Source organism: Vidua macroura, chromosome 3, assembly GCF_024509145.1.
Source record: "Vidua macroura isolate BioBank_ID:100142 chromosome 3, ASM2450914v1, whole genome shotgun sequence".
Taxonomy (NCBI): Eukaryota; Metazoa; Chordata; class Aves; order Passeriformes; family Viduidae; genus Vidua; species Vidua macroura.
This window is the reverse complement of record NC_071573.1, coordinates 5010878-5038865: the sequence shown is the minus strand read 5'-3', so window position 1 is coordinate 5038865 and position 27988 is coordinate 5010878. Positions and strand designations below refer to the sequence as shown.

Here is a 27988-nt window from a genome sequence, read left to right as displayed (position 1 = left end):
ATGATTTGTAATTTCACACTGACAGCTATTCTCTTCTGGCAGCCACCATGACTTAAACAAATGTCTGATGCTGCAAGGGGCTGAGGGTTTGTGCCTTTGACAAAAACCTCAGCTCAATGAGGAGCCCAAAGAGAAGGAGATGCTGCTCTGCATCCTCACTTCAATCCTGGCCTATGGATCATGGAGTCCTTCCTTGGTGCCTGTGGTCGTTCTGTGATGTCAGCCTCACTTGAAATTCCTTTTGCAGAGCAAACAAGAAGCACAACCTGTGGACTTTGCTTTGAATATTCTCCTTTTCTTCTGATGGAGAAGTGTCTGGAATGAGAGGAGGTGCAGGGATAAACCCTACGGCTTGAGCCAACGTGGCAGATTTTGAATGTGAATAAGAAATGCCAAAGTAATTTCCAGCCTCTTACTTGAGCAAAAACTTGTATTTTGTTAAAGATAGACAAAGCAGGCAGCAAGTGCCTGGGCAATAAGTGATCAAGTAACTCTTCAGCTGTACAGGTTCACAGGAAATTGTCTAATCTTCCTTACAACTCACAAAACAAGGGAAGCAGGACACAGAAAATGAGAAATATTCTCTTTTTGCCTTGACTTAACTTGTCTTTTCAACTGAATTTCTCAGAAATCCAAGTCCAGTGACTGGAGGAGCTTCAGCCTTATGAGCTGTCTGGTCCTGGGCACTGAAGAGGATCAAACACAAAATGGGATGAGGCTCTAGAGATGGAATGCTCCAGTTCAGGCTCATTCATAATATTAATATTTCTCTTGCCATCAGGTCTTGTTCATTCAAGATACCTGTATAGCTCAGGCCCTCCCACCAACCACAAGAATACCCTGCCAATCCACAGGGATTTTCTACAGGGCTATTTTTAGAAAAAATTCAGAGTTTCAAATCAATAAAAACTGCTTAGGTCAGAGTTCCATCTGTGTCGAGCCTGGCTGGTTTTCCATCAATCTCTTCATTAAATTTTCATGTCTTGATAGAAAATTAGGGAAAAAAAAAAAAAAAAAAAAGATTTGTTATTGTGTAGGGAAAAAAATTGCCTTTCAAGCAAAGCAGCTATAATTTGTCCAAAGTTGATCCACACTTACAGAACTTCTTTGGCTTCTGTGAATATTTTTAGTTTTTGTCTGGCTACTTTTGATGGTTTATTTAAGGTGTTGTTGGCACAAGTGGGAGATTTCTGGGAACTTTATAAAAGCTTTTAAGTTTTTTAGCTTTTATTCTGGAAGCTTTTGTGTGCCCAACAGCTGACAAGCTGTTTCCAGCTCTAGTGGCTTGTCCAATAAAATATATTAATGTTCCCTATGGCCTTGATACATCTCTGTGATGCTCAGAAAAATAGAGGGCTGCAATTCCCACCTCAAAGCTTCTCACCAAGTACTCTGCCTGATATGTAAAAACCCCAGTGTCCCGAGGCATTTGTAATATAAAGTTGAGGTTATATAATGAACCATCCCCTTCAATCCTGATCAGGACAGATCCAAGGTCATTTCCCTGGTAATTTCAGGAGACTGGCACAAACCCATGTCTTTTTTTTTTATATATATAATTACAAGCCACTTTTGAAAATATTGCCTGATACCACCAAAATTTCCTCAACCCAAAGTGAGTTTTTTTTTTTTCCAAATTTTTTTCCTTGCAATGCTTTTTTTCCCCCCAGGTGCTCCTTTTTCAGGGTGAGGAGGTGTTGGCATCTCTTTTGATGCTGTCCAACACATGAAATCCAACAGGAGGTGGCACAGTGGTCCCTCCAAGCAGAGGAGCAGTTCCCCCAGGTGGCTCTGGCACATCTGTCTGGGATTTTGTGCCCCCAGTCTGAAGGCACGTGAGCTTTGCCAGTTGATAGATTAACATCAAACCAGCCCCATCCAAGTAAAGGCATTTTTACTTATTCCAAAAATGTGGCTGCTCTCCTCAATGGGCATGGCTCCACAGCCTCTCCACTCCCCTCCTTCCCAAGCCCTGGCTGGGCCCTGGGGCCCTTTAATGTTTGAGTTCTTCCTTTTAATCTCAGATTTAGTCTTGAGAAGAGTAAATGCTTTGCAGCCTGAGTGGAGCCAGCCAGGAGCTACTCCCCAATAAACATCTTGCCCTTTGTTTTGCCCGGTAATGTTATCTAGGTCATTGTTTTACCTTTCCTGCTCAGTCCCACTCAAGGTGACTGAAACCACATAGAAACCACTTAAAATGGGGAACTCCCAGTTTTCAGGGCCCATCTTCACCCATTGTTTGGATGCTCACCTCACCTTCTCCACCCTAATTTCCACCCCACTGAGAGCTCCTGAGATTTCTCATTTCCTCATGGCAGTGTCTCACCAATCCCCCCATGGGAGGGATTCACTGAGGTCATTCAGCGCAGAGGACAAGGCCAGGTTGTCATCACTAGTGCATCTGGTGGGCAGTGGGGTGAACCTCAAACACCTGAACACTGTCTCTGTAAAGAAATCAACCCCCTAAGGCTCAGCTCTGTAACAGTGAGCATGAAAATGAAAAAAATATTTTTTTTTTTTCAAACAGAATTGACTTTTCTATCCCCACTCAGCTCTGTGTTTACCTCTGAACATCAGCACTCATGGCAGGACTGTGTTTCCACGTAACACACACTCCCCTTGGATAATTACACTTAATTGCTGGTGTTGGTGGCTCAGACATCTCCCAGGCTCCACCATGACTCCGCAGCAGCGCTGGGGAGCCGAGCAGGGCCACCACGTGTGGTCCAAGCTGCATCCCCAGGATGCCCAGTGCCACTCGCACCCCCTCCCTGCTCCCTCGGCAGCTCTGGGAAGATAAAAAAGGCCCAGGGTGTGTTACAGTAGGATGCAGAGGTCTGCCCCAGCATGCAGGCCAGGAGTTATCTGTGAAGTGGGAGTCGCCCCTTTCATCCCAGCCAGTTAACTCCGAAGGATGAAGATGGAGATGGAGCCGACAGCAGCTGAGTTTATCACAGCTTTCAATTTAGAAGAAACAACCCTCTAATGTGTGCTCTGAGCAGATGGATGTCACACAAGCCAGGGTTTTAGGAAGCATTCCTGTTTTTTCCAGACTTCTCTCCTTAAGACATTCCCATTGCCTCTTCTGAGCTCCAGGGAGATCAGCAAGGGCCAGAATGGGATGGGGGGGAGCAGCAGCCAAGGAAAGGCAGGAGGACTGGCTGGAAACCCTCGGACCCAGGGTGGGGAGCACTGAGGCTGGGGTAACTTCTGCCCCGTGGGGCCCTGCGATGGATAACCCTCCCCCATCAGGAAGGGATTTGCAGCCTCGGTTCCTGTGCTCACACTGCTTTTCTCACCTGGAAAAGGCCCTGCTCGAGGGAAGGACCCCACAGAGCTTTATGAAGGCAGTAGTCTGACCCCAGCACGTAACTGAGATGCCAGATTTGCAACAGCCTCTAACATAAACATTTTGTTTATTGCTCGAATGGGGTGTGAAGTGAATCGCTACTTTTCTGTCTTATTTTTGAAGCCCTTCGCTTGTTCTTTTGTAGTTTCTGAAATGCCCAGCCCTGCAGGAAGGTTAGCAAGAGCTTGGTGTTCTACCCCTAGGGCATGAATCAGTGTGAGTGGACACAGGATAACTCACAGCCTGCCTGCCTGCTCACTTAAGGATCTGCTCTTTGCACAGCACCAGAAACAGGGCTTTATTGCCAAATAATCCTTCATCAACCCCAGCACTCTGAAACATCAAGAGATAAATACTAATTTCAGTGATTCCCTAAGCCACGGTCACAGAACTTGTTCACAGTGTTTATCTGTACCTGTTTCAGCCAAAAATTGTTGTAATACTTCTTCTTGGCAATTATTTGGGAAAGCCACTGCAATGTGCCACCTGCCCCTCTGCACAATGTGCCTGTCCCCTTCTTTTATGGGCAGCTACAGGAACCAGATGCCAGGGTGAGGAAGACAATTCCCTCATGGCAAGAAACATCTGGTTCTTTGGCAAACTCCAAAGACCATTATGTCAACCAGCCTCTCTGGTGTCAATTCTGGTTGTGCAGTCTGGTTGTGAGCTGGCACCAAAAGCTCGCTCTTCCAGGCACTTTCTGTCTTCAGGTGACTTTTGACTGTAGAAGATTGGTTGCTTTGCCCAAAAGATCTCTTTTTTTGAAAGCTTCTCAGCTTATCTATGCTGCCTTTGTTTCTCAGCTGAACCCTCCGCTAGCCTCAGACTTAACCACATTTCTGCTAGGCACAGTGGCTTCTTTTTTCCTCAGAAAAGGTTTATGCACTGACCTTTTCACCACACACCTCACTTCTGTTTGTCTCACACAACTTCAAGCAGTTCTCTGAAAAACCCAAATAAGGAGTTTTGTCATCCTGGGCTTGTCCCTGTAGTCGGTGCCCCTGAAGACAGAAATTTTCCCCAGCAGGAATTATAGCTCAGCACTATGGTGTTCTCCAGACCTTTCCATTTGAATGAAATACATTTTGTTTGTGGTTGGATTCGCTGGGTTTACTGTTGGCTAAGGTGAAAAGACCAGCCCATGGTCCTATCTTGGACAGCTTAGTGGCATGCAATGATAAGCAAGGTAGAGCTGACTTGTAATTCACTTGTGCTATGGTGATACCAGATTTGATTTGTCCAGGCATCACTCAGGGCATGTGGGCTATGGGGCAGGGTGGGATTCTTCAGGTCCCAGGCCAGAAGAATTTTGTGGAGTCTGCTTTGGGAGTGCATTGAGGTGCAAATGCAGTGAAGAAAGTAGCCTTTGACTGGTGTTATTTTTTGGCTGGTGAAAAATATGCCTCCTGTCTTCTATCAAATGCATTGAAATTGCTACATTAAATTAAATAATTTCCTCCTCTTTTTTTTTTTCTTAAATATACAGTGTTTTGTTTCATATAGTAACATTTGCTATAGTAGAATGTCAAATTATTGTGGTAGAGCTAAACTACTGTGGCTTGAAGAGTTCTGCAAAAATATGGGGTTTTATATTAGACAAACATGGAGATTTTGGTTAGTCTGAGGTAGCAGCTAATGAGGCAGAAATAAAAAACTTGGAAAGTTAAGAGACTGCTCTCTCTGTTTGGTTTGCTACTTATGTAGGAAACATTCTTGATTTTATAGGAAACTTTCTTTACTCCCCTTCTTAAACTGATGCTCTACTTTGCCAGGACCTGAAACATTAAAATTAAAAATAATGGACGGTCCAGCATCAATTATGAGACATTTACACCTTGAATGCATCTTCTTTCTATTATTAATTGTCCTTTTGCCAGAAGGGATTGTGAAAAATGGGCTGCTTTGAAAACAGTCTTCCCCAGCCTGCTGATGGAAGGAGGGATGATGGACATGGTTTGGATTCTACATCTTGTCGCTCCTGGGGCACCTCTTGCCTGCTCCTTCTGCCTGCAGGAGAGGAGAGGGGTCCAAGGGCACAACTGCCAGGCCAAAAATCTCAAGTTTCATGCCCAAACCCACTGAGATGTTCATGCAGAAGGGCTTCTCCCTCAGGGCTTTAATTGCAGCAGCTCCAGCTGAGCAAACAGAGGGACCACCAGGTCCCTGTCACTGCAGTGAGGGTTCCTGTCACTGCAGTGAGAGTCCCTGTCACCCCAGGAGACCAGGTTAGCTCAAAGCTAGCTCTGGAATAGCTGCTCTTGCAAAATGCCCATGCATTAAAGTGTCTGAGTGGAAAAACTTTACTAAAAGGTGCATTGTGCTGCCTAAAAATAACCACCACGTCTTTGTCCAAACCACATGCCTCCAGAGGGCTCCAGTATTCAAGCACGTTTGGATCAAAGAGGAATCCTAATCAGGGAGAAATTTTGCTCTGGCCACAGAGCTCTCTGAAGCCACTGGGAAGCATCTGCAGAGGCGCTGGGAGGACTTGGCTGTCACCCACGCCCAGGCACTGCAGCAGCGAGCTGGCTCCTGGAGAAGCTTTCCTTTAATCGCTCACGTGCAGAGGAGCCAGTTAAAATCCTGGGAGCTTGGCTCTGTACAGAAGCTCACAGCTGCCCAGGGAAGGCTGAGGGGCTGACACAGAGCTGTGGGCTCCTTTAGGTTGGAACAGGACTTTAAGGTCATCCAATCATTAACGCAGCACAGCCGAGGCCACCACTAAACCGTGTCCCCAGGTGCCTCATCCACACATCTTTTAAATACCTCCAGGGATAGTGACCCCACCACTTCCCAAGGCAGCCTATTCCAGTGCTTCCCTAGAAGCTTCTCCAGACCCTTTCCCAGCTTCATTGACCTTCTCTGGACATGCTCCAGCACCTCAATGTCTTTCTTGTAGCAAGGGCTCCAAAACTGAAGACAGACATAGTTTGAGGTGCAGCCTCACTTGTGCTGCATAAAGGGGACAATCACTGCTCTGGTGCTGCTGGCCACACTGCTTTGGTGAGCAGGAGGTATCACTTGTCATCCCATCACCTGCCCCATGGAAAAAAATTCCCCCTCAGACATCGTGTTTGCCTTTTCAAGAGTGTTTGCCTGGAGGGAAGAGGCTCCCCAGAGTATGGTGTCTTACTGTGAGCTGTTCCAGCATATTTTGGGGGTACCATGACCTGCCATGCTGGGCCTGTGCCTCCAAACTCACCTCTCATCTCTCTCCCCTGTCTGCAGGATTCTCGTACCTCCCTCCCAGGTAGATGGATGAGATTTTGGATGGGAAGGGTCAAGGTCCAGCTGAATCCAACAGCTCCCCTTCCTCCTTCACCCTCACCCTGCCAGGACCATCCTTTGTGGAGCTCAGCTTTGCTCCTTTCATGACAGACATTTCAAACACTATTTTAAAAAAATTAAAAATTGTCCCCAAACTCTCTCACTCCCCAAAGCTCCTCTTTTTCTTTTCCCAGCAGGTTTCTTTCTTTAAATTTAAGATGGTGCTGGTCACCTTTGCTCCAAAAATACACAAAGCTGCTGCATAACTATTTTCCAAATAATTAATCTTTCCAGTGGAATAACTTAAAGCCTCACGTTTCCTGTTATGTTACACAGCTGCAATTTGTAACAAGAGATCCCGCGCTGAGCTACATGGGCAGAGGGCCAAGGACGTGGCGCTTTACCTACACAAGAGCCCTACATAAATAATCCTTCCCTGCATGTTAAACAGTTAGGTACTGTTCAGTTCAAGAAAAAAAAGGAGATGGAAAACAAAAGCCTTTCTTTTGGTTGTCATTTCACAGTTTGGAATTAAATTTTCAGTGGTAATCTCTTTTGTTTCGTAAGCTTCGGAGGCTGGGAATGCACCTTCTCAGCTGCCAGGGACAGACATGCTTAGTTTCACTACCAATAGCTGTTTTATTGATTAATTCACATATCACACAAATATTTTGTCTGCCATAAAGCTTACAGCCTCCTGTATAACTGGGATCTCGAGATATGCCAAGTATAAACAAAGTAATCCTTACTTCTCTGCCCAAAACCGGGCTTGGGTGGAAATCGTGGGAGATGGCCAGAAGATAGGGGATGTCACTGGATGGGACACTGGAGCCAGGCACAAATCAGAGCCACCCTGAGATGGTGAGAAAGGATGCCAGGAGCTGCACTGGTCCCCTGCCAGCTGCAGCATGGGGACAGCTCTGAGGTGAGATGAAACCTCCCTTGGCAAACCTTCGTCCCTCCTCTGCCTGGCACAACACGCAGCTCCCGTCACGCTGGAATTTGGGGGTCTGGCCTCCCCACATCCCTGAGTGTCCCTTGTCATTTGTGTTTTACATATCCATAATAACAGCATCAATATGGGCTGTGGGGCAAATGCAGGGCTTGGCTGAGGTAGTAGCCGTGTTTATGGGTGTTATAAATCATCATCAGAATCATGCACGCTGCACTTGTACTTTCAGGATAACAATGAGAAGGACTGGGACATGGCATAAATCAGTTGTAAATTGTTGTCTTATCAAATTGAGGGAAAAGATTTCAAAGGCCTTCAGCAAAGGCAGATAAGCACAGTGTGCATGCTCACAGGTCAACCTCCCAATTTCATCCCTAAAGATACAAGTAGGAGCTTGGCAGAAGTTTGCTGTGGGATGGGAACGTCTGAAAGCATCTAAACCAATTCAGCACCCAGCCTCCTGTGCCCTCTGTGGGATTTTAGGCATCATTCACTTCCAGACCTCTAAATACACTCAAAGCATCTAACTTGTGGTTAATGGGACTAACATGAGGGAGGTGGGATGGACTGGAGGATGGACAGTCCCTTGTATGAGCAGGTGCTGCTGCTTGTCTCTTCTTTTTGGTGAGGAGATGAGGATCTGAGTGAAGCAAGGTAAAAATCACAGTTCACTCAGCCCAGCAAGGCAATGAGCCTGGAAAGATTGCTTCCAGCACCTCCCAAATTTGAAGGACACTCCTATCTGTTTTGGGGGTTACCATGAGACTTCCAGGTGATGGAGTGGTCAGTGAGGGCACTGCAGGCTGTGATTTCCCTTGGCCCTACCCATGGCTTGTGCTCACACTGGAAGGATTTACCCCAGGTGATGGACAAGAGCCAGGTGCCCACGTCAGGACCAGTCCCAGCTGGTCAGCTTTTTTCAGACCAGCCACATCAGCTGCAACGTACAGGAGTAACCCTTCGAAAGGGAAACAGTTTGAAACTGGCAAAGAGGAGAACAGCTTCCAAAAGGCATGAAAATTAGCTTGTTTCATGCTTAGAATAACCCCATTACCTCGATATCCTGAATGAATTATGCCAAACTTCCCATGCACACAGGCACATGCACAAAATCCCCCTTTGGGCTACTTAACAGCAGTGAGAAATTTCAGAAGAAGCAGCTCCTGAAAAGAGGGAATTTGAAACAAAAGTGTTCTTTGGAGCAGAACTATAAAGTGTGTATCATTGTGCTTTGATATTTAGAATGGCAATTGTTCTTATTGTGAAATATATTTCTTTTGTACCAGCAAATCCTTGAAAAAAAGCTTAATCTTGCACACATTGTGCATTAGGAAAATTCTCAAATTAAGACCTCTTTGAGAGACTGATCAATGCAGTGGTGAGGAAGGCCAAGAGGAAAAAAAAGCAGCTCAGAGAGGGAAAATGACTTCCTTCTGGACAGAGAGGGCTATTTCTTGTAAGCATATTACACTGCATTATGAGAAATGATGTTTGTGACTTCACTTCTCCTACATGAGAAGGTTTGCACCCAGGTAAAGCAGGTATAGAGGTAATTGTTCTTCAGGAGTGTTTAATGTTCTCCTCACACATGGGTGCTGTTAAGCTCCACACAACTTTAAGAGCTTAAAAACTTGTTTGTGAACTTTTTTATTTCAAAGCACAGAATAAAATGCTGGATTCACACGAACTCCTTGCCTTTCCCCCATGTCTGCTCCTAGTTGCTTCTCTACATGTGACTAAACTACGAGTCCACCTTTTTCATCAGAGTGATGCAAAAGGCTGCATGCCACCTGGAAATGGCTTTGTGTAAGCACAACCCTTATTAGACATCAGAGTGTCCCTACCAGCAAATTGGCCCAACCCTGGGAACACTTCTACCCTTTCTGGCATGGAAGAAACACAAATCCAGGGTAAATTTGTATATACTTTTTCCACTACTTGCAGAAATTTGTAGTTTGGATATCTTCTCCCAGGTTTGAAACAGTGGGTGGCAAACCTTGGAGAAGAAATGGAAAGGCCAGAATGGGAGATCGTATATGGCTGGGGAAAGCAATGTAGCAGGAAAGGTGATGAATTGGTGAAAAGATTAAGCAAGCAACCAAAAAGTAAAATAAACTTCCAGAAACATAGAGAAGTTCCATTGAAAGAGGAAAGAGAAACAATCTGGGAATGTCAGGCAGCAATGTGGACAATATATTTAGTTAAGCCACTGACACTGGTGGGAAAAGTGACAATTGCAGGGCTTAGATCTTAATCCAACAAGGGAATTTCAGCATGGCCTTATTTTTAGACATGTGAGTAATCCTCATGATTTCAGATCAGAAAGGTAGATCCCAGCTAGTATCATCCTGTTGTCAGCAGGGACCTCACTGTTAGGGGGAAAAATATTTTAAACCTCTTTTAAGTCACATTTTATTTTTCCCTGTGAAAAAAAATATACATACCCAAATTTATTCAGATTAATAAAGACGTGGAGGTGGCTGTTGTGAGGTGGGGAAACAGGGTTTGAGGTTTCCTGTGGGCTGAGACAGGTCTGCCTGGGGAGGCTGCTCCTGCTCCGGTTGTGTTTTGCTAAAAGCAGGCAGAGCCGGAAAAGCAGAATGATGGAGTCACTTGTGGCATGATGGAGTGAGCAGCAGGACATGGGCACCCAAGACATCACATCCTCAGGAGTGAGACTTGTCTGGTGTGGAGAAAACAGAGCAGGTGACAACTGTGTCCACCCCAGGCTCTTGCAACCTGTACAGAACATGGCTTGGGTGGAAAGGGAAACAGAAGAGCACATCCAAGGGTGAGCCTGGCTCGAACATTCAGTGCACAATTTATTATATTTACATTTTAGATGAGATAATATTGTTATAGTTATTTATTGATTGTACTCCACTGTCTCCTCTTAAAAGTCAGACTAGACAGAAGCTTGATGTAAAGTATTTTATTCACTGGATCACTGGATTTTAGGGTGGTTTTTTTTCGAGGGGGAGGAAGGATTGCTAGTTCTTTCTGCATCCAACCTTTTAAAATGCTCTCAACAATAAGAGTTTTAAAGCTTTCAGACACTGAGAAAACAATGATTCTTGGAGTGACCCAACTTCAAGCAACCTGTTCCTATGTAGAGATGGTCCTGCTCTCTCTCAGTGACATTTTATCACTTACTGCAAGCACTGCAGTGTCCCCTGACACAGCCAAGCCCACCACGGGCTGTTCCTTATGTGCCACTGATCTCCACTAATACCAAAAAGATTAACCACAACCTCATCATCCCCTTTTTGTGCTGGGTTTGTACTGGTTGTCCTGGTTCAGGGCAAATTTGGGAGAAAACTTCCAAAGGGGTTTCTCTAGAAAGCAGATTCAAGTGGCCCCTCCCCCAGGTGGTTCGGGAAAAGATTTCCTTGGAGAAAAGTGGAAAAAACCTGTTTATTTAACAGGCAAAGCATTCACCAGAAAAATTGAACAATATTAAACAATAAAACCTCTTGCTGCTCTGAAGAGATGACAAACTCAGAAAGTCCTTTTCATGGGCTGCAGCTCGGTTCTCTCAGTCTCTGATCAGTCCCTCCGGCGCTGGAAATGCCGCGGCCACAGGTGTGAATGCTGGTGCTCTTCTGGTGTTCAGGCCAGAGCAGGTTTGAACAGTTCCAAAAAAAAAGCAAAACCACAGTCCAGGGAACTTCTCTGCCTCAGTTAGAAAAAGCTAACTAAAAGCAAAGGAGAGCTCTGTCCTGCCATCTGTCCATCCGCAGACAACACAGACCAGGAGAGGATGTGGGGGAGCAAGTGCAGCTTCTGATAACAAACTGCGTGCTTCTTCTCCCTCTCTTCACTCTCAGAACCAATCTTAAAGGTGCAAAACTTATTTCTGGGCTAAACAGACAAATGGGGATACAAACATCATAAAGACACCCCAGGACATTCCACCCCTTATCCCCATATCTTCAACTTACTGCTAAAACTAATACGTATATTCTAACTCTACACACACATACATTATACAGCTATGCACAGACAATGGCAGTAACATTCAGCAAACAGTGATATTTACACGTAGTTCTCACCCAACAATCAGATCCCCCTGAGGTACACAACGTGTCTTTCCATTTCTCTGCATTTTCCACCATGTGCAACCTGGTCCCTGAGCAAAGACAACCCCACAAATGGGTTTGTCTGTACTCGAGGCAGAATTGATCCAGTTTTCCCCAACAAACCTCTGACATGTACCACTGGGACTTCGTCTGCTGTATGCAGACAAAGATTGGGCAGGGCCTGCTTGGTTGGTGGCACCTCAGGTGTTAACTAACCAGGTGGCCTTTGCTAGATGCTGCTCCCAATTTTTGAAAGATCCCCCACCCAATGCTTTCAAGGTGGTTTTTAACAGCCCATTGTACCTCTCCACCTTGCCTGCAGCTGGTGCATGGTAGGGAATATGGTACACCCACTCAGTGCCGTGTTCCCTAGCCCAGGTGTTGATAATGCTGTTCTTGACATGAGTCCATTGTCTGACTCAGTCCTCTCAGGGGTGCCATGTCTCCACAGGACTTGATTTTCCAAGACCAAGATGGTGTTATGGGCCATAGCATGAGGCACAGGGTAGGTTTCCAACCATCCCGTGGTGGCTTCTACCATGTAGCGTGTGCCTTGGCGTGTCTGGGGCAGTGTGATGTAGTCAATCTGCCAGGCCTCCCCATACTTGTACTTGGACCACCGTCAACCTAGCACAGGGTTGGCCTGTTTGATGGCAGCACACGTCTCACAGTCATGGATAACCTGAGAAATGCTGTCCATGGTTAAATCCACCCCTCGGTCTCGTGCCCACTTGTAGGTGGCATCTCTGCCCTGATGGCCTGAGGCATCATGGGCCCATCGTGCTAGGAACAGTCCCCCTTGTGTTGCCAATCCAAGTCTATCTGACACTCCTATCTTTGCAGCCTGATCTACCTGCTCACTGTTTCAGTGCTCCTCACTGGCTCTGCTCTTGGGGACATGGGCATCTACATGGTGAACTTTCACAGGTAGTTTCCCTACCCTCGTAGTGATGTCTTTCCACTGATCAGCAGCCCAGATTGGTTTTCCTCGACACTGCCAGTTGGCTTTTTCCCACCTTTCCAGCCAGTCCCACAGAGCATTGGCTACCATCCACGGATCAGTGCAGAGGTAGAGCTTTGGCGACTTCTCTCTTTCAGCAATGTCCAGAGCCAGCTGAACGGCCTTGAGTTCAGCAAGTTGGCTTGATCCACCCTCTCCTTCAGTAGCTTGTGCAACCTGTCGTGTGGGGCTCCATACGGCTGCTTTCCACTTCGGGTTCATCCCTACGATGCGACAGGAACCATCTGTGAAAAGAGCGTAGCTTTTCACCTTCCAGCCAGTTTGTAATTATCTCCAAAATCCCAGGGTGATTCAAGTTTCCAATACGGGCACGCTGTGTGATAAGAGCAATCCACTTGCTCCATGTAGCACTGGTGGCATGGTGGGTCCAGGGAACCTTTCCTTTGAACATCCACCCCAGCGCCGGCAGTCGGGGTGCCAAGAGGAGCTGTGCTTCTGCACCAATCACCTCTGAGGCAGCTTGGACTCCTTCGTAGGCAACCAAGATTTCTTTCTCCATGGGAGTGTAGTTTGCTTCAGAGCCTTTGTAGCTCTGGCTCCAGAATCCCAGTGATCGACCCCGTGTCTCCGCAGGCACCTTCTGCCAAAGGCTCCAGGACAGACCATGGCTCCTGGCTGCAGAGTAGAGCACGTTCTTCACCTCCAGTCCTGCCCTGACTGGGCCAAGGGCTACTGCATGAGCGATCTCCTGCTTGATCTGGGCAAAGGCTTGTTGCTGCTCAGGGCCCCATTGGAAATTGTTCTTCTTGCGGGTGACCAGGTAGAGAGGGCTCACAATCTGGCTGTACTTGAGAATGTGCATTCTCCAAAAACCTATGGCGCCTAGGAAAGCTTGTGTTTCCCTCTTGATGGTTGGTGGAGACATCGCTGTGATCTTGTTTATGACATCGGTGGGAATCTGACGCCGTCCATCTTGCCACTGTACCCCCAGGAACTGGATCTCTTGAGCAGGTCCTTTAACTTTGCTCTTCTTGACAGTGAAACCGGCTTTCAGGAGAATCTGAATGATTTTCTCTCCTTTCTCAAACTCTTCTGCTGCCGTGTTCCCCCACACAATGATGTCATAGATGTACTGTAGGTGCTCTGGAGCTTTGCCCTTTTCCAGTGCAGCCTGGATCAGTCCATGGCGGATGGTGGGGCTGTGCTTCCACCCTGGGGCAGTTGGTTCCAGGTGTACTGCAGGCCCCTCCAGGTGAAAGCAAACTGAGGCCTGCATTCTGCTGCCAGAGGAATGGAAAAAAACGCGTTAGCAATGTCAGCAGTGGAGTACCACTTTGCTGCCTTGGACTCCAGCTCATACTGGAGTTCCAGCATATCCGGTACAGCAGGGCTCAGCGGTGGAGTCACTTCATTCAAGGCACGGTAGTCCACTGTCAATCTCCATTCTCTTTCAGATTTATGCACAGGCCAGATGGGGCTGTTGAAGGGTGAGTGGGTTTTGCTGACCACCCCTTGGCTCTCTAGTTCACGGATCATTTTGTGGATGGGGATCACGGCATCTTGATTCGTCCGATACTGCCAGCGGTGCACCGTTGAGGTGGCAATTGGCACTTGTTGCTTTTCTACTTTCAGGAGTCCTACTGCAGATGGGTTCTCTGATAGTCCAGGCAAGCTGTTCAATTGCTGGATGCCCTCTGTCACTACAGTTGCCATCCCAAATGCCCACCTGAGTCCCTTTGGGTCTTTGAAATACCCACTTCCGAGGTAATCTATGCCCAAAATGCATGGGGCCTCTGGGTCAGTCACAATAGGGTGTTTCTTCCACTCATTTCCAGTCAGGCTCACCTCAGCTCCCACCAAAGTCAAATCCTGTGATCCCCCTGCCACGCCAGCAATAGAAACAGATTCTGCCCCCACATGTCTCGATGGGATTAATGTGCACTGCGCACCAGTGTTGACTAAGGCCTCATATTTTTATTGCTCTCATGTGCCAGGTCAACGAATCCACACAGTCAAAAAACACGGTTTTCTCTAGCCTCTACCTGGCCAGAGGCAGGGCCCCTCTAAGCCTGGTTATCCTTCTTTCCCTGGGCAGATATCTTGGAGGTTCCTTCAAGGGGATTGGACATGTTGTCATCATCATCATACATGGCAGTTTGGCTACTGGCAACTGGAGCTGTTTCCTTTTTGGTGGAACTTCCTTTTTGAGTCTTGGTGTCTTCCAATTCAAGTACCCATTGTGCCAGAGCAGCAGTAAATTTTCCATCCCATCTCCTCATGTTTTCTCCACAATCACGTGGGAAGAACTGTGCGGCCTCTCGGGGCCCCCAAGGCTCCCCTGATGGGGAAAACTTCTTTTTTAACTGTTCTGTGCCAGGATTGAGAGATGCACAGGACTTTTTTTGGTCTTCAAGTTGCTGTTTATTTTTGTCTTATCAGAAGTTCGGCACGCCGTTTGCAGCAGATTAGCGCACAAGAAAGTGCAGCAAAAATGTCCCAAGATGTACAGTTTCAAGGTCTTTTAAAGCTGTTTTATCCAATTAACTCTTAAAACGTACTTTATTTCTACCTTTCTACCAATAACTAATCCTTTGCCTGTCCACGTAACCTCTGCACTGTGGCTTCCCACAGCCAATCACCCTGTGCCACCAACACTGCAGAAAAGGGAGTAGATGAAGAAGCTCAGACAGCACCCAAGATCTTCCATCTTGTCTCCTATCTACCTCTATACTAAAATCCCCAAACTCTAAATTTCTCACCCTGTGACAAACTACACTATTCTCTATTATCTATTTCACACACCTGTAGACTCCAATCAATCCTGAAGTCTTGGAATCCTTCTCCATGGGCGAAGGTTAAAGGCAGTGCTTCCCTGGGAGTCAGGATCCCTCAGGACAGGCAGAGAAATACTCCCTGTGCCCTGGGTTTCAACAGAGAAACACAGCTCAGCTCGTGGGGTGTACCTTCTCTCCCCATCTGGGGAACATCTGCGTTGGATACCAGAACCTCTGATCTGTACTGCTGAGATTTGGAGAAGGTTCTCTTTCATCTCCTCTTTCATCTCCTCCCTGAGTTTCTTGTGATTCTCCTCTGCCTTATATTCTAATTTCTGCAGACGTTTTTCCACTGCTGTGATTCTGGCTTGTGTCAGGCCATGCACAACATCCGCGTATGCTCGGAGCTTCTTTGCCATATTGAGCACGGTCTCATCCCTGTCATCCCGCTTCATTATTGCTAAAGCAGAAGCGTACTCGTGTGGCCCAAGCCGTACAAGTTTTCGCCACATCACAGATGTACATGGTACCAAGTCTGGATTCCTAATTGTTATGTCATCTGAGAAGATAATCTCTGCCACTGCCATTTCTCTCAGGCGTTGGATCCCTTGTTCTATAGTCTTCCACTGGGTTTGCTGCATATAGAGATCATCTGCACACAGGTATCTTTGTGCTACACTTCGCAGGACCCGTGCCCAGAGGCTGTGAGGGTTAGCCCCCCTCATCATTCCTTGGTCGATGACAGGATCATGTGACAGGGATCCCAAATGCCTCGCTTCGGTGCCATCCAGAATTGTGGCTTCACCTGCAGCATCCCAAAGACGGAGTAACCAACTAATTATAGACTCACCAGGTCGTCGAGTGTAATCCTTCCTTAGGCCACAAAGGTCCTTCAGGGAATAGGACTCAATATTTTCTTCTGATCTCGTGCCAGTTGCTCTGACTTCCGACTTTGTGTCAGGAGCTCGCTTTGAGGGTCCTTCCTGCGGACCACCATCGTCGGTCACTGGCCGATTGGTTTTGCCTGTGTGCTTCTTTCCCGCGGTGACTGCCGGTGGCTGAGGCTCACTGTGTGGTTTAGCTGGTGGCTTAGGCTCACTGTGTGGTTTAGCAGGTGGCTTAGGCTCACTGTCTGGTTTAGCTACAGCCTGAGTAGCTGGGGTGCTGGCTGCAGCCTGAGTGACCGGGGTAGCTGCTGGTTTATCTCCCTTCCCCCCTGCCTCTGTCTGCCGCCCTACAGTATCTAGCAGGGTGCGATAAACACAGGCCAGGCCCCAGCTTATTGCAATGAGCTTTTTCTCCTTAGAGTCATCATGGCACTTCTCTTTCAGGTATTTCCCCACCTCAGCTGGGTTCTGAATTTGTTCACATGGAAAGTCCCAGACTATAGGGTCAGAAAATGCCTTCAGGGTTTGGCCCATAGCCTCCCATTCTCCACACCACTCAAGATTTTCCACACTTGGGCCTGCTTCTGGGTCAGAGGTCTCATCAGCCCCTCTAGAACTCTCAGCCCTCACTCTAGAGAAGCTGCAGACTGTATAAAGGAAGTTTACCAGAATAAGTACCAGGAAGGTGGTCTCTCTAACATTAAGGGGAAACTGAACACTCTCAAAAAGTGAGGTAACAGATTCAAAGTAGAAGAAGGAAAGGAAAGGCTGAAAAGCCTCATCCCCCGCTCCTCCTCTAACAGGCTGGATGCAATTACTAATAAACCTCCAAAACATGTTACTGGAACTGGGACACGGGGTAGGATGAAGAAACCATGAACCATACATATCTTGAACAGACTCCAGTACCTTTGTAAACTCCCTATAAATCATTATCACCGAGCCCAGCACAATAGCTATTCTAATCCATGGCCCTCTGCTGTAAAAGCTACATATGAGGGACAACACTGGAGCTATTTCTGGATAAGAAAATAAACCTAAGGACCAGAAAGGTATTAAAACCTCAAAAAAGCCTAGGGACCAGAACCACATGAAGGCCTCCACCCCAAGAGACATTATGAATTCAAGCAACATGGCTACTGACTGCTTTATCCCAATACAGAGTAAATACAGCCAAAATGCAATCAGAACAGTTTTTTTCCACTTTCTCAAGACACACACTGGGTGCCAAAAAACGTATTTGTCCTGGTTTAGGGCAAATTTGGGAGAAAACTTCCAAAGGGGTTCTTTTAGAAAGCAGATTCAAGTGGCCCCTCCCTCAACTGGTTCGGGAAAAGATTTCCTTGGAGAAAAGTGGAAAAAACCTGTTTATTTAACAGGCAAAGCATTCACCAGAAAAATTGAACAATATTAAACAATAAAACCTCTTGCTGCTCTGAAGAGATGACAAACTCAGAAAGTCCTTTCCATGGGCTGCAGCTCGGCTCTCTCAGTCTCTGATCAGTCCCTCCGGCGCTGGAAATGCCGCGGCCACAGGTGTGAATGCCGGTGCTCTTCTGGTGTTCAGGCCAGAGCAGGTTTGAACAGTTCCAAGAAAAAGCAAAACCACAGTCCAGGGAACTTCTCTGCCTCAGTTAGAAAAAGCTAACTAAAAGCAAAGGAGAGCTCTGTCCCGCTCTCTGTCCGTCCGCAGACAACACAGACCAGGAGAGGATGCGGGGGAGCAAGTGCAGCTCCTGATAACAAACTGCGTGCTTCTTCTCCCCCTCTTCACTCTCAGAACCAATCTTAAAGGTGCAAAACTTATTTCTGGGCTAAACAGACAAATGGGGATACGAACATCATAAGGTCACACTGGTAAACCTGCTGGCTATTGAAATAGCCACAGAAAACTGCACCTCCTCCTGAAAAGGCTGCTCTCTGCCAACTCCACAGCGCTCCAGAGCTTCACCATCTTCAGGGAATTTAGGAAATTAGGATGCCTGAAGGAGTCTCAGGTTGCTGGGTGCAGTATGATGTCACAGAGAGATGGCTCCTCCACTTGACATTGATGTGGCATTTGTGGGCCCCATGGAAAGCCCCAAATCTGGGAGAAATTACCATCTTCCTTGGAAAGGAGCACATCTCAAGGCACTGGCTGATCAGAAAGATCTGTGTCTGCCTGCCTGTGACCTGGCATCTTCTGCTTAACAAGTTGATTATTAGCAAATACACTCATATAAGAAGAATTTGTCAGCAGGTTACTCTGCTTCTTTCCATTAGATTATCGTGAGCAACATCAACAATGTCCCATAATTAAAAAATTATTTTGGAAGAGGGTGGAAAGCAGTGAGATTTGGCTAGTCCATCCTCATCCTTTTATCAGTGGCATTGTGGGTCTCTGAAATTTAGGAATTTAAGAAAAGATAAGGAGAGCTCCATTAACTGGGCTCCTTCAAATATACATCAAATTGCCTCCAAGTTTGCCAAACCTTCCAAGGAGGAATTAAGGAGTACAAAAGAGATGGAGAAATTACTGGTATGAAGCAGGTCAGATGCTCAGAAAATACAGCATTGTTGCAAAAAACAAAAACAAACTAAGAAACAACAACAACAAAAAAACCCCAACCAAACCAAAACAAACAAAAAAAAAAAAAAGGAGGGGGAAATAACTGGAGTCTCATTTTAATCAGTATAAAAATTCATCCCCATGATTATGTAAGCATTTTATACTTTCTTAGGTAAAAGTTCTGTGGAAAAACTGCTTTAGCATAGCTTGCTGCTATGGGGCTGAGAGCAGGAGCTGGGGAAAGCAAAGGCCAGATCCTATATCATTCTAGGCCTGAAATCTAGGTTAGACAGCAATGGTTTAAAAGGACCAGGCAGGAGCAACAGCTTTATTTATGTGAGGGTTATCTCCAGTGGTGTGGACTGAGGCAACAGCGATGGGAAATTTGGGCTAGAAATGCTCACTAGCATCCCTGAGACTTTTGCCTTTGGTCAGCTTTGAGAGCAGCGTTCAAACCTGCAGAGGAGGGATCACTGAACCAGCCTGTGCACCTTGCCCACCTTTAGCTCCTCGTCTTCCTCCTCGGACCTTTTCCTAGAGGGAGATGAGGAGTGAGGTGGGGGAGCAAACAGCACAGCAGGACTCCAGAAATCCTCCCAGCGTGCAGGTCAGGAGGAGACGCACACCTTGAAGTGAAGAGCCATGTATTCCAGTAAGGAGCATTTATCAGCGCCACCCGGGCACCCGCAAGAGCAGGAAGCAGAACACGCTTTGCAACACTCGGCCGAGGCAGGGCGGCTCGCATGGACTCGTGGATCATTTCCCCCCTTTACTCCCCGAGCCTGACTGCGGCAGACAGCGCTCAACCCCCTCTGCACCTCCCGGCCTCCCTGTCCCGGCTCCATCCCCGCCAAGCCCAGCTGCTCGGCTCGGGTGCCGCCGCAGCTCCCGCTCCCGCTGGCACGGCTGCAGCGGAGCGGGGCCGGGGAGGGCCCTAGTGACGCACCCGATTGGTATTAGAAGACTTCACCGGCTATTTATAGCCCCCCACCGACCGCAGAAAGCTCTTGGCCTCGCTTTTTCTCCCTCCTTCCCTCCCTCCCTCCATCTCGCTCACTGGCTTTAGCTCAGCACAGGAGGGGAAGCAAAAGAAAAGCTGTCAGTAAACCAGCGAGTCCAAGCGCGACATTCCCAAGCACAGCAAAATTTCTGCCCCTCCGCTAGAGGATTCAGTCTGAACAAATTATTTCCAGCATGCCGGCCTTTCACTCTGGTGTTCTTTCCTCCTTTTCAGCCTGGATTTCTTTCCCGTTTCGAATTTTTTTTTTCTTTTTCTCCCCCCCCCCCCCCCCCCCCCCCCCTCTTCTCTGCGCAGTTTCACTTTCCAGTTCCTGGCATTGGCTTGGCTGTTCCTCAGCAGGGCTGGATACACACCAGAGACGGGGAGACCTCTCCATTGAGCTTGGCAGATTTTCCCCGTTCTGCCAGGAGCTTCCCTGTGTGTCTCTCTCAAACACCCAGGCTGAGCCCTGACCCTTATTTTGGACCGCGACATCTGATGCTCTCCTGACTGCAGGGCCAGGCTTCAGCTCCCACGTTCACCTCTGAAGGACAAACCCACGGTCCCCACCCTTGTCATCCACGTCTCTCCAGCCCCTGCCCTGTTCCCGTGCTGGTGGGTGAGTCAGTGAGGACTAAACAGAGCTGTGGATGGAAATTGTACCTACACATTGACCCTGGGTGCTTCCTTCAGCATGGATAACCACAGCAATAAATAAGTTTTAAAGTGCTGTTGTTGCAAAAGCACAGTCTGCTCCAGTTTGGGGCAGAGGCAGCATTTGGAAATGTGAGTAAAAAGTCCAGTACACCTGGATACAGGCAGTGAGGTAAAAACAATGCCTAGTGTCCACAGCAAAGGCGCTGATGGAGAAGCAGAGCCATCTATAATCACTTCAGTGAAGTGAAAAATAGAGGTCACTGGAGGTGCACATCTATTCTTTTTTTAACAAAACTGATTTTCACAATATTTATTGTCAGAAGCATTTCCAACAGAAACACTCCCGTCTGCATGCAGGCCCTCAGGTTTACAACACAGGTAAGAGAGGACGACTGTGGGAATTAAATCTGGAGCAAGCTAGTCTTCTGCTTTCTCAGTGAATTAACCACTGCCCCACCTGAGAGGCTCTGTTCCTTGCAGCTCCATCAGCACTTCAGGGCTAAAGCAATCAGGGGTGGGGTGTCTTCTCAGTCTTATCCTTAAGTAAATCACTTTATCTCTCAGTTTTTGTATGGCACCCTGCTCCACACTTATCTCTGTGGACTTGCAGGCTCCAGGGCTCTCTCTCACTGCAGGGCAGGATGTCCAGCACCAACTCCAGGCACGTCCCCAGAGGGCTGAGTCTCGCAGAAACGCTGGCAGACAAATAGCAGGGCCAGGGTCTTTCTCTTCAGAGAGGAATGGCACACCCAGCTGCAAACAGCTGGTCCCAAAGATAACACATTATGATTTTCAAATTTATTATTATTTGTTGTATTCACCATGTCCAGTTCTGGGTTCCTCTCCTATAAGAGACATTGAGCTTAGTCCAGCCTCTGGTCCAGCAGAAATAAAGATGATGAAGGGACTGGAGCACCTCAGTTGTGAGGAGAGGCTGGGGGAGCTGGGCCTGTTCAGCCTGGAGAAGAGACACTGAGAGGAACCTCATCAGTGTCTGTCAGGGTCTGCAGGGAGGGGCCAGAGCATGGCCCAGGCTCTGCTCGGGGCGCCGGGCAATGGGACAAGAGGCAAGGGGCAGGAGCTGAGGCTCAGGAAGCTCCAGCTGAACATGAGGAAGAACTTCCCTGTGCAGGGCCCCAGCACTGGGACAGATTGCCCAGAGAGGCTGTGGAGTCTCCCTCATTGGTGATATTCCAGAAGCATCTGTGTGCTCTGGGACAATCCTGCCTGGGCAGGGAGTTTGGATCTGATCTCTGTGGTCCTCTCCAATCTGACCCATTCTGTGATTCTGTAGCTCATCAAAATGAAGATACGGGAAATTCACTTGAACCTGGGGATGTTGCTAAACATTTGGCCAACAGAACCAAGAGCATTCTACTTTTTCTTGACAAGCTTGTCCCTTTGTAACTTTCTGATCCCATTTCTAAACCTCGATGTGACCGAGCTTGCTATAGGTGTCTTACTCACAGCTGTGTCATGACCAGGTCATGTGGGATGTGTGGGACTGAAAACTGGGTAAGAGAAAGGAAATTCTTATTCCTTCTATGCAGCTCCTTTAGAGGCTTCACAGAACTGCGTTTGCTGTGCCTGCCAAGGTGAGCAGGCTGCCAATGGTCAAAAAGAAGGGGATGGGAAGGGGATGGGAAGTGTCCTGGCAAAGGGAAAGCAGCCCTTCTCATCCGACCATGCTGGAAGGTGCATGGTGTGGTACTGAAGAGCCATGTACACCGTTGACCCCTTTCCTCACACTACTTCTCTGCAGAGCTGAAAGCCTACAGAACCTTTTCCAGGGGCAAATCAGTACATAGGGACTCCCCTTGCCACAAACGACAGCCACGACACTTCACTGTTGCATCCTTCTCAGCTTGGAGATGCTCTAGCCCTGAGAACTGCATGGTCACCCTGGAAATGTGGGACAAGCCAGTAAAATGTCAGGATGCCTCTGGAAGGCTGTTTTAAAAGCAGATCAGAAGCAACAGCCTGCACAGGAAAATTTTGATTTATTCCTTAGTTCCTACTTCTTCAGTTTTGGAGAGGCACATTCATAAACCATAAAAGCAAATTATCCCTTCACTGACAGGGATCCAACCTTGACCTTTCTGCAGCTCAATTAAAATGTAAAAGCATTTTTGCCATATGACCAGAATTGTTCCTTTCATTTACACCTCATTTTCTGCCAGCACCAATGTGTAAGGTGGTCATGACTCACAATAAATGTCTGGTAGTTCTCCTACAATAAAATCCTGACTTTGAGGGACTTCCAACTTGAGCTGGACAAAAACCTCATGAGATGTAACTCACTCTTGAATTCAGCATCCTGGTCCACATGCAGCTTTGTTTCCTCTGATTTTTGTGTGTGACATTTTCTCACCGGGGGTGTCCTAGAAGTAAATCTTGTTCTCATGGACCACAGAAAAGCAACCCTGCTACAAGCACCTGACCCTTGGCATTGGACAGAGGAATGTGCTTGATTCACTGCTATCATTCATGGTATTTTTGCCAGTGCTGCAGTTGTGCCACTCCATTCCTAAGCAGGAAAAACCACACAGGCTCTGCCTTGGATGGGCTGCAGTCAGATGACAACTGGTCACGCTGAGATGCTGCAGGTGGCACACATGGCTGGGGAAGTTTGCACACAAACACCCATCAGGCATTTCAGAGCTCTGCATAAAAGTTTTGCTAATTTCTACAGTAAATGTGCGGGAGACAAACTCTATATTTAAATTGCAGTTCAAACTTTGGACTATTGTATTTTAATATAGTAAATGTCATGTGGCTTCTGGTAGTGGAATAATACAAGCAACTCAGTGTGTTATGCATTCATGGATTAGGTTGTAAATGTTTGTAAACCAGGCAATAAAGCTGTATGAGCAGAAGCATTTACAAGATAATAGTGAAGTAATTTGAGTTCTAAAATTATGGGAGAAGTTGGTGTTTGGCTGTGCTGTGTGGGGAGACAGACACTGGACAGCTGAAAACATTATAACCAATAGAAGAACACAGTTCAAGGTGAAGAGCAGCTTACAAATGTGTATAAATGGCATGATTTAGGGATAAAACATTACAGATTTTTTTGCCTTTAGATAAAGGAGGGTCTGTTTTCTTGTAACAAGAGCTCTGGATCTTCTCTCCTGGTCATTTGCAAAGCAAAGGGATTGGGAATGTGATGCTAAACTTCTGGAGAATGGACATGAGCATGATTATGTGGTGGTAGTAATGACATTAAACTTGAATCTCAATCTGTCAAACAACACAAACTGTTTGTCCTGTAATAAACCAAATTTTCATATAACTATTTAGAAAGATTAATGCAATTTTAAAAAAGCAAGCATATTAACACTGGTATACCTTTGTTCCCAGTTCTACTTCACAGAGAAAGGATCAGAAGCACCCAATATCTAAATGAAATGTATAAAATGGCAATTATCTCTGTTTCAGCACACAGTATTGTTATTTCTTTGCTAAATACAGATGGTTTCCAAGAATCTATAAACTCATTGCAGCTGGACAATGTTTATAGGCCTGTGGCAGAGGATGGTTTCCAAAGGAATTTAAATATTGCAGGGAGTGGTTTTATATTCCAGGGCCCCAAGTTTGCTTTGTGATAGCGGTTTAGTTTCACTGTTGCTCAAGAAAGAAGCCCTCTGTTCAAGAGGGAAATGCAGAAGGTGTGAAGTGAACAAATAAAATGTTCAGTTCTCCATGCCCAGCACAGCAGAGGACTAGGAATCAGCATGGCAGAAAAGGAGACAAGACTGGATAAACAGCAGAGCTACAAATCCTGAACAAATCAGACACGTAATACTGGTTTGCATTCCTAGAATATAAATTAACACCTGGTAAGATGACTGTGTTTTTGAGATAAAATTTTGCTTTCCATGAATACTCTCTGAAATGGGTTTAAAAAAATCTTTCCATAAACATTTCTAGCCACTAATCTAATTGATGGGAATGTGTTCAAAAAGTAAACATAGATGAAGGAAATTCACTGCTTCTATTCACTTAAAAATGAGTATTTGCAGGTTTTTAAAGGTATTCCCTAAGGTCAATAACTAACTAAACAATCTTATTTTGTAAACAGCTGTGGTGCAGTAAAAAAGCCAGGCTCCAAAGGTCTTTGTGTGAAACTATCAACAAAATAATCTCAATTATGCTCAGAAGAACAAATATTTTTAGCAATTGTTCCCCTCAACATGATACTTTCTGATGCTCCCAAGAAGATGCAGTTGAAAGTGAAGTTTATGTCAGCAGGGCACCTGCATGGAATCAAAGATTTCTGACTGCTTGGGATGTGCCTGGATGTGAGCAAGGAGGGATCAGGCCGCCTTGCCAGACCCTGAATTGATTCAGGCTTTGAAACTTCAAACCCGTGAGCTTCAGGGGAATTACTGCCTGCTCACAAGGGTGCATCAAGCCCCTGGGACCTACCCCAGCTACAGGCACACTGCACACCTCGAGCAGACCTGCTTGCCCGAGCTCCTTTTGCTCTGCGTTTCGTGGTTTGGTTCTCTCAGGTGAAGCCAGAGCCAAACCCATGAGACACTTCCTGCAGTTTTACCCCACACACAAATTACAGGGGGAGAGCTGCTGGATCTCCCAGCCAGGACACCAAGTATCCCTGCAGAGCTGATCCTTACCTGGGAGCACTCCTGAAGCAGTTTGGTAGAAGTGCTGTAACTTCTAAGCCCAGTCTAACTGAGGGGCAGCTTAGCTCCGTTCAGCTGAAGCAAGCAAAATCCTAAACAACCAAACGTGCAAAACCCAAACCAAAGCACCTCAGAGAGAAATCACCTTTGGCAGGCAGGCTGCGTTTTCCAACTTTCCTCTGTAGCTGTGAAATTGAGACTTTAAAAGTAAAAGCCTTCATACAAATGCTTCCCTGCCAGTGCTGGCCCTGAAAAAACCCTGCTGCATATTGGGAAAGCTGCAGTGCTGTGATGATATGAAATATTCCCTGGGCTGCTGTCTCTGGAATTGTGTGCAAAGCCCCCGTGGAAGGCTGTACAGCAGCACGGGATGATTGCTTATAGACTTGCACCAGCCACAAGCAACCATCCCCAAACTCACGAGCTCAATTTCTGTCTCAATTCTGTCAGATTATTGCTGCTAAAGAAGGTACAGCTACAAAAAGACAATTGTCTGCCCTGAGATTCCCACCCTTTTCAGTTCTTTGAAGAGGGATGTGTGCGTGTGTGTGTGTTTATATATTTTTTTTTCATCTGTCATTGAATGGTGAATGCTCTGTTCATTCTGTTTGCCAAATTGCACAGGACCTGATGCAAAGCCCTCTTTAGTGCAGTGTCAGTGAGTCAGTGCGAGCACTGCTGAAGGCTGCAGAACCCTTCAAGTATTTTAACACCTTGCTAATGGCAAGGAGGGGGGAAAAAAGATGACAGATCCTAAATTCTCTCCTTTTGCTACCAATTCAAAGATGGGAGTCACTTACAAACATCCTTCATTATTCCCAATGATTGGTTGAAAAGAAAATCTTACCCCCACAACCTTTTTTTTTTCTTCCTTTTTTTTATTTTCTTCCCCTTTCATATTAGAGCAATTTGTGTACTGTCCATCCTGGATTTATTGTGAGACACTATGGCAAGGATGGCAGAATGGGGCCTTAGATACTAAGACACAAATCAGAGAGCCTTTTTTGGTGTATGATTTAACAGTTCCTGCTTCAAATGAGGAACTGTGAATTCTCCTCTGCAGCTCCCTTGGATTTCAGTAAAGGCAAGCAGGAAAATACTGTATTTAGTCCCACCATTTCTGAAGTGAACAACATGAACAAATTATTGCAGGTTACCATTTTTCAGCTCTTCGATTACCGTGGATGTCAAAATAAGAAAAAAAAACCACTTTATTTATAGTAGTCTGTTGATGGAACAAGTTTTTAAAGCAAACAAAATTGCATTTTTTCAGCCTGTGAAAATGCTAGTCCCTTCTTCTGTTACCTCATTATCTTACAGAAGTCTATCAGCTGTTTTGTGCTTTTACTGCAAAAAAAGCAGGTCTTAGCGTAAGAGTTTGTACGTGGAGATGAAGAGGTGAAACACAATTTGAGTATCTCATTTCCTTCACGGGGATTAAAATGCTGGTAAGGTTCCAGGATTTGCTGGAAACTCCTACTGGGCATTACTTCCTCCTCGTGCCCGGCAGAAATTCCTCCAATATTAATCATTTGTGATAACAGCGTTGCTTTTTTACACCACTGACGCTGCTCCTACCTGTCAATTCCCCCCCAGCAGCAGGAGACAGGAACTGCGCTGCCGGTGCTATTGCTCTCTTTTTTTTTTTTTTTTTTTTTTTTTTTCATTCACCTGGACAAATTCTGACACCTTCCCGCTCCTGGGATGTGCTTTGTTCTCTTTAAATCTGTCAGAATTAAAAAAAAAAACAAAAAAAAACCCAAAAAAACCAAAACAAAAAACAAACAAACAAACAAACAAAAAAAAAAAAAAACAAAAAAAACAAAACAAAAAAAAAACCAAGACCTCAACCTGTGACACCTGTCAAACGGTGTCAGAAGAAAAGATAAAAGAAGAAAAATAAAGAAGAAAAATAAATCTACAGAGGCAAGCCGCAGCTTCCCACTTCCACACCCCGGTGTCCCGAGGGAAGCCGAGGCTCTCCCAGCCCCCTCCCCAGGCTTTTCACCGCCGCCAGCGGGGCCTCCCCGGCTTCCCCCGGACCAGGCCCCGGCTCCGCTCTCCTTCCTCCCGCGGGGAACGACCTTGGCGGCGCCGGGGCCAGCCCGGATCCGCCCCGGCCACCTCCCGCTCGGCAGGCGGCTCCGGGGCGAGCCCTTCCCCTCCCCGGGGTCTCGGAGGCGCCGGCCCCGCCTGCCCCGCCGAGGTTCCGCCGCCCGCGGCCGCCGCCCCCGCTCCCTGCGTGACCACCTCCCCGCCGCGCCCCCGCGCGCTCCCCATTGGCCGCCCGCGCCGTCCGTCAACGCGGCCCTCGCCGCCGATTGGCCGCCGGCCGGGCCGGCGCGCGGGTCCCGCCCCGCGGGGCTCCCCCCGGCCCTCCCCGGCGGAGTGTCCTCAGAAGACTCGCGGGGCCGGAGGAGCCGCTCCGCCGCCGGCGGCCGGCCCGCGCTCCCATTGGCCGCCCGCCCTGCCAATCCGCCGGGCCGCGGCTCGCCGTTGGCTGCCGGGCGGGCGGGGGGGCGGGGCGCTCCCCCCGCCCGCGCGGTGCCGCCCTGTGACCAACTCCCGTGTGTGAGTCACGGCAGCGCCGTCAATGCCGTGTGCGGGCGGGCGGCGCTGCCTGGGCTGCCCCGGCCCCCCTCCCCCGGCACAGGGCTGGCGGGCCGCACTTGTCACCGTGTCACATCCTCCCCGCCGCCTGCCGACCCGGCTCACCCTCCCCAGCTCGGCCGCCGCCCGGGGCCGCCGCGGCGGCATGGGATAGAGCCGGGCACGCCGCTCGTTTTACATTGACCTCCCCACGGTTTAAATCCCTCCCCCGTGTGTCCCCCCCCCCCCCGCCCCACGCCGCCTCCTCGCCTCCCCCCG

General features: G+C 47.4%; 1 protein-coding gene across 1 annotated transcript in view; it reads right to left on the bottom strand.

Annotated features, from left to right (window-relative positions):
* Window positions 1-16379, bottom strand: part of SLC1A4 (solute carrier family 1 member 4) — a 77459-nt gene extending 61080 nt beyond the window's left edge. The window contains exons 1-4 of the mRNA XM_053972318.1: window positions 16334-16379; window positions 15609-15842; window positions 13594-13820; window positions 12588-12824 (exon numbers count right to left, since the gene is read on the bottom strand). Of these exons, the coding sequence (XP_053828293.1) occupies window positions 12588-12824; window positions 13594-13820; window positions 15609-15842; window positions 16334-16379 (744 nt within the window). The remainder of the gene's footprint in view (window positions 1-12587; window positions 12825-13593; window positions 13821-15608; window positions 15843-16333) is intronic.
* Window positions 16380-27988: the final 11609 nt, after the last annotated feature.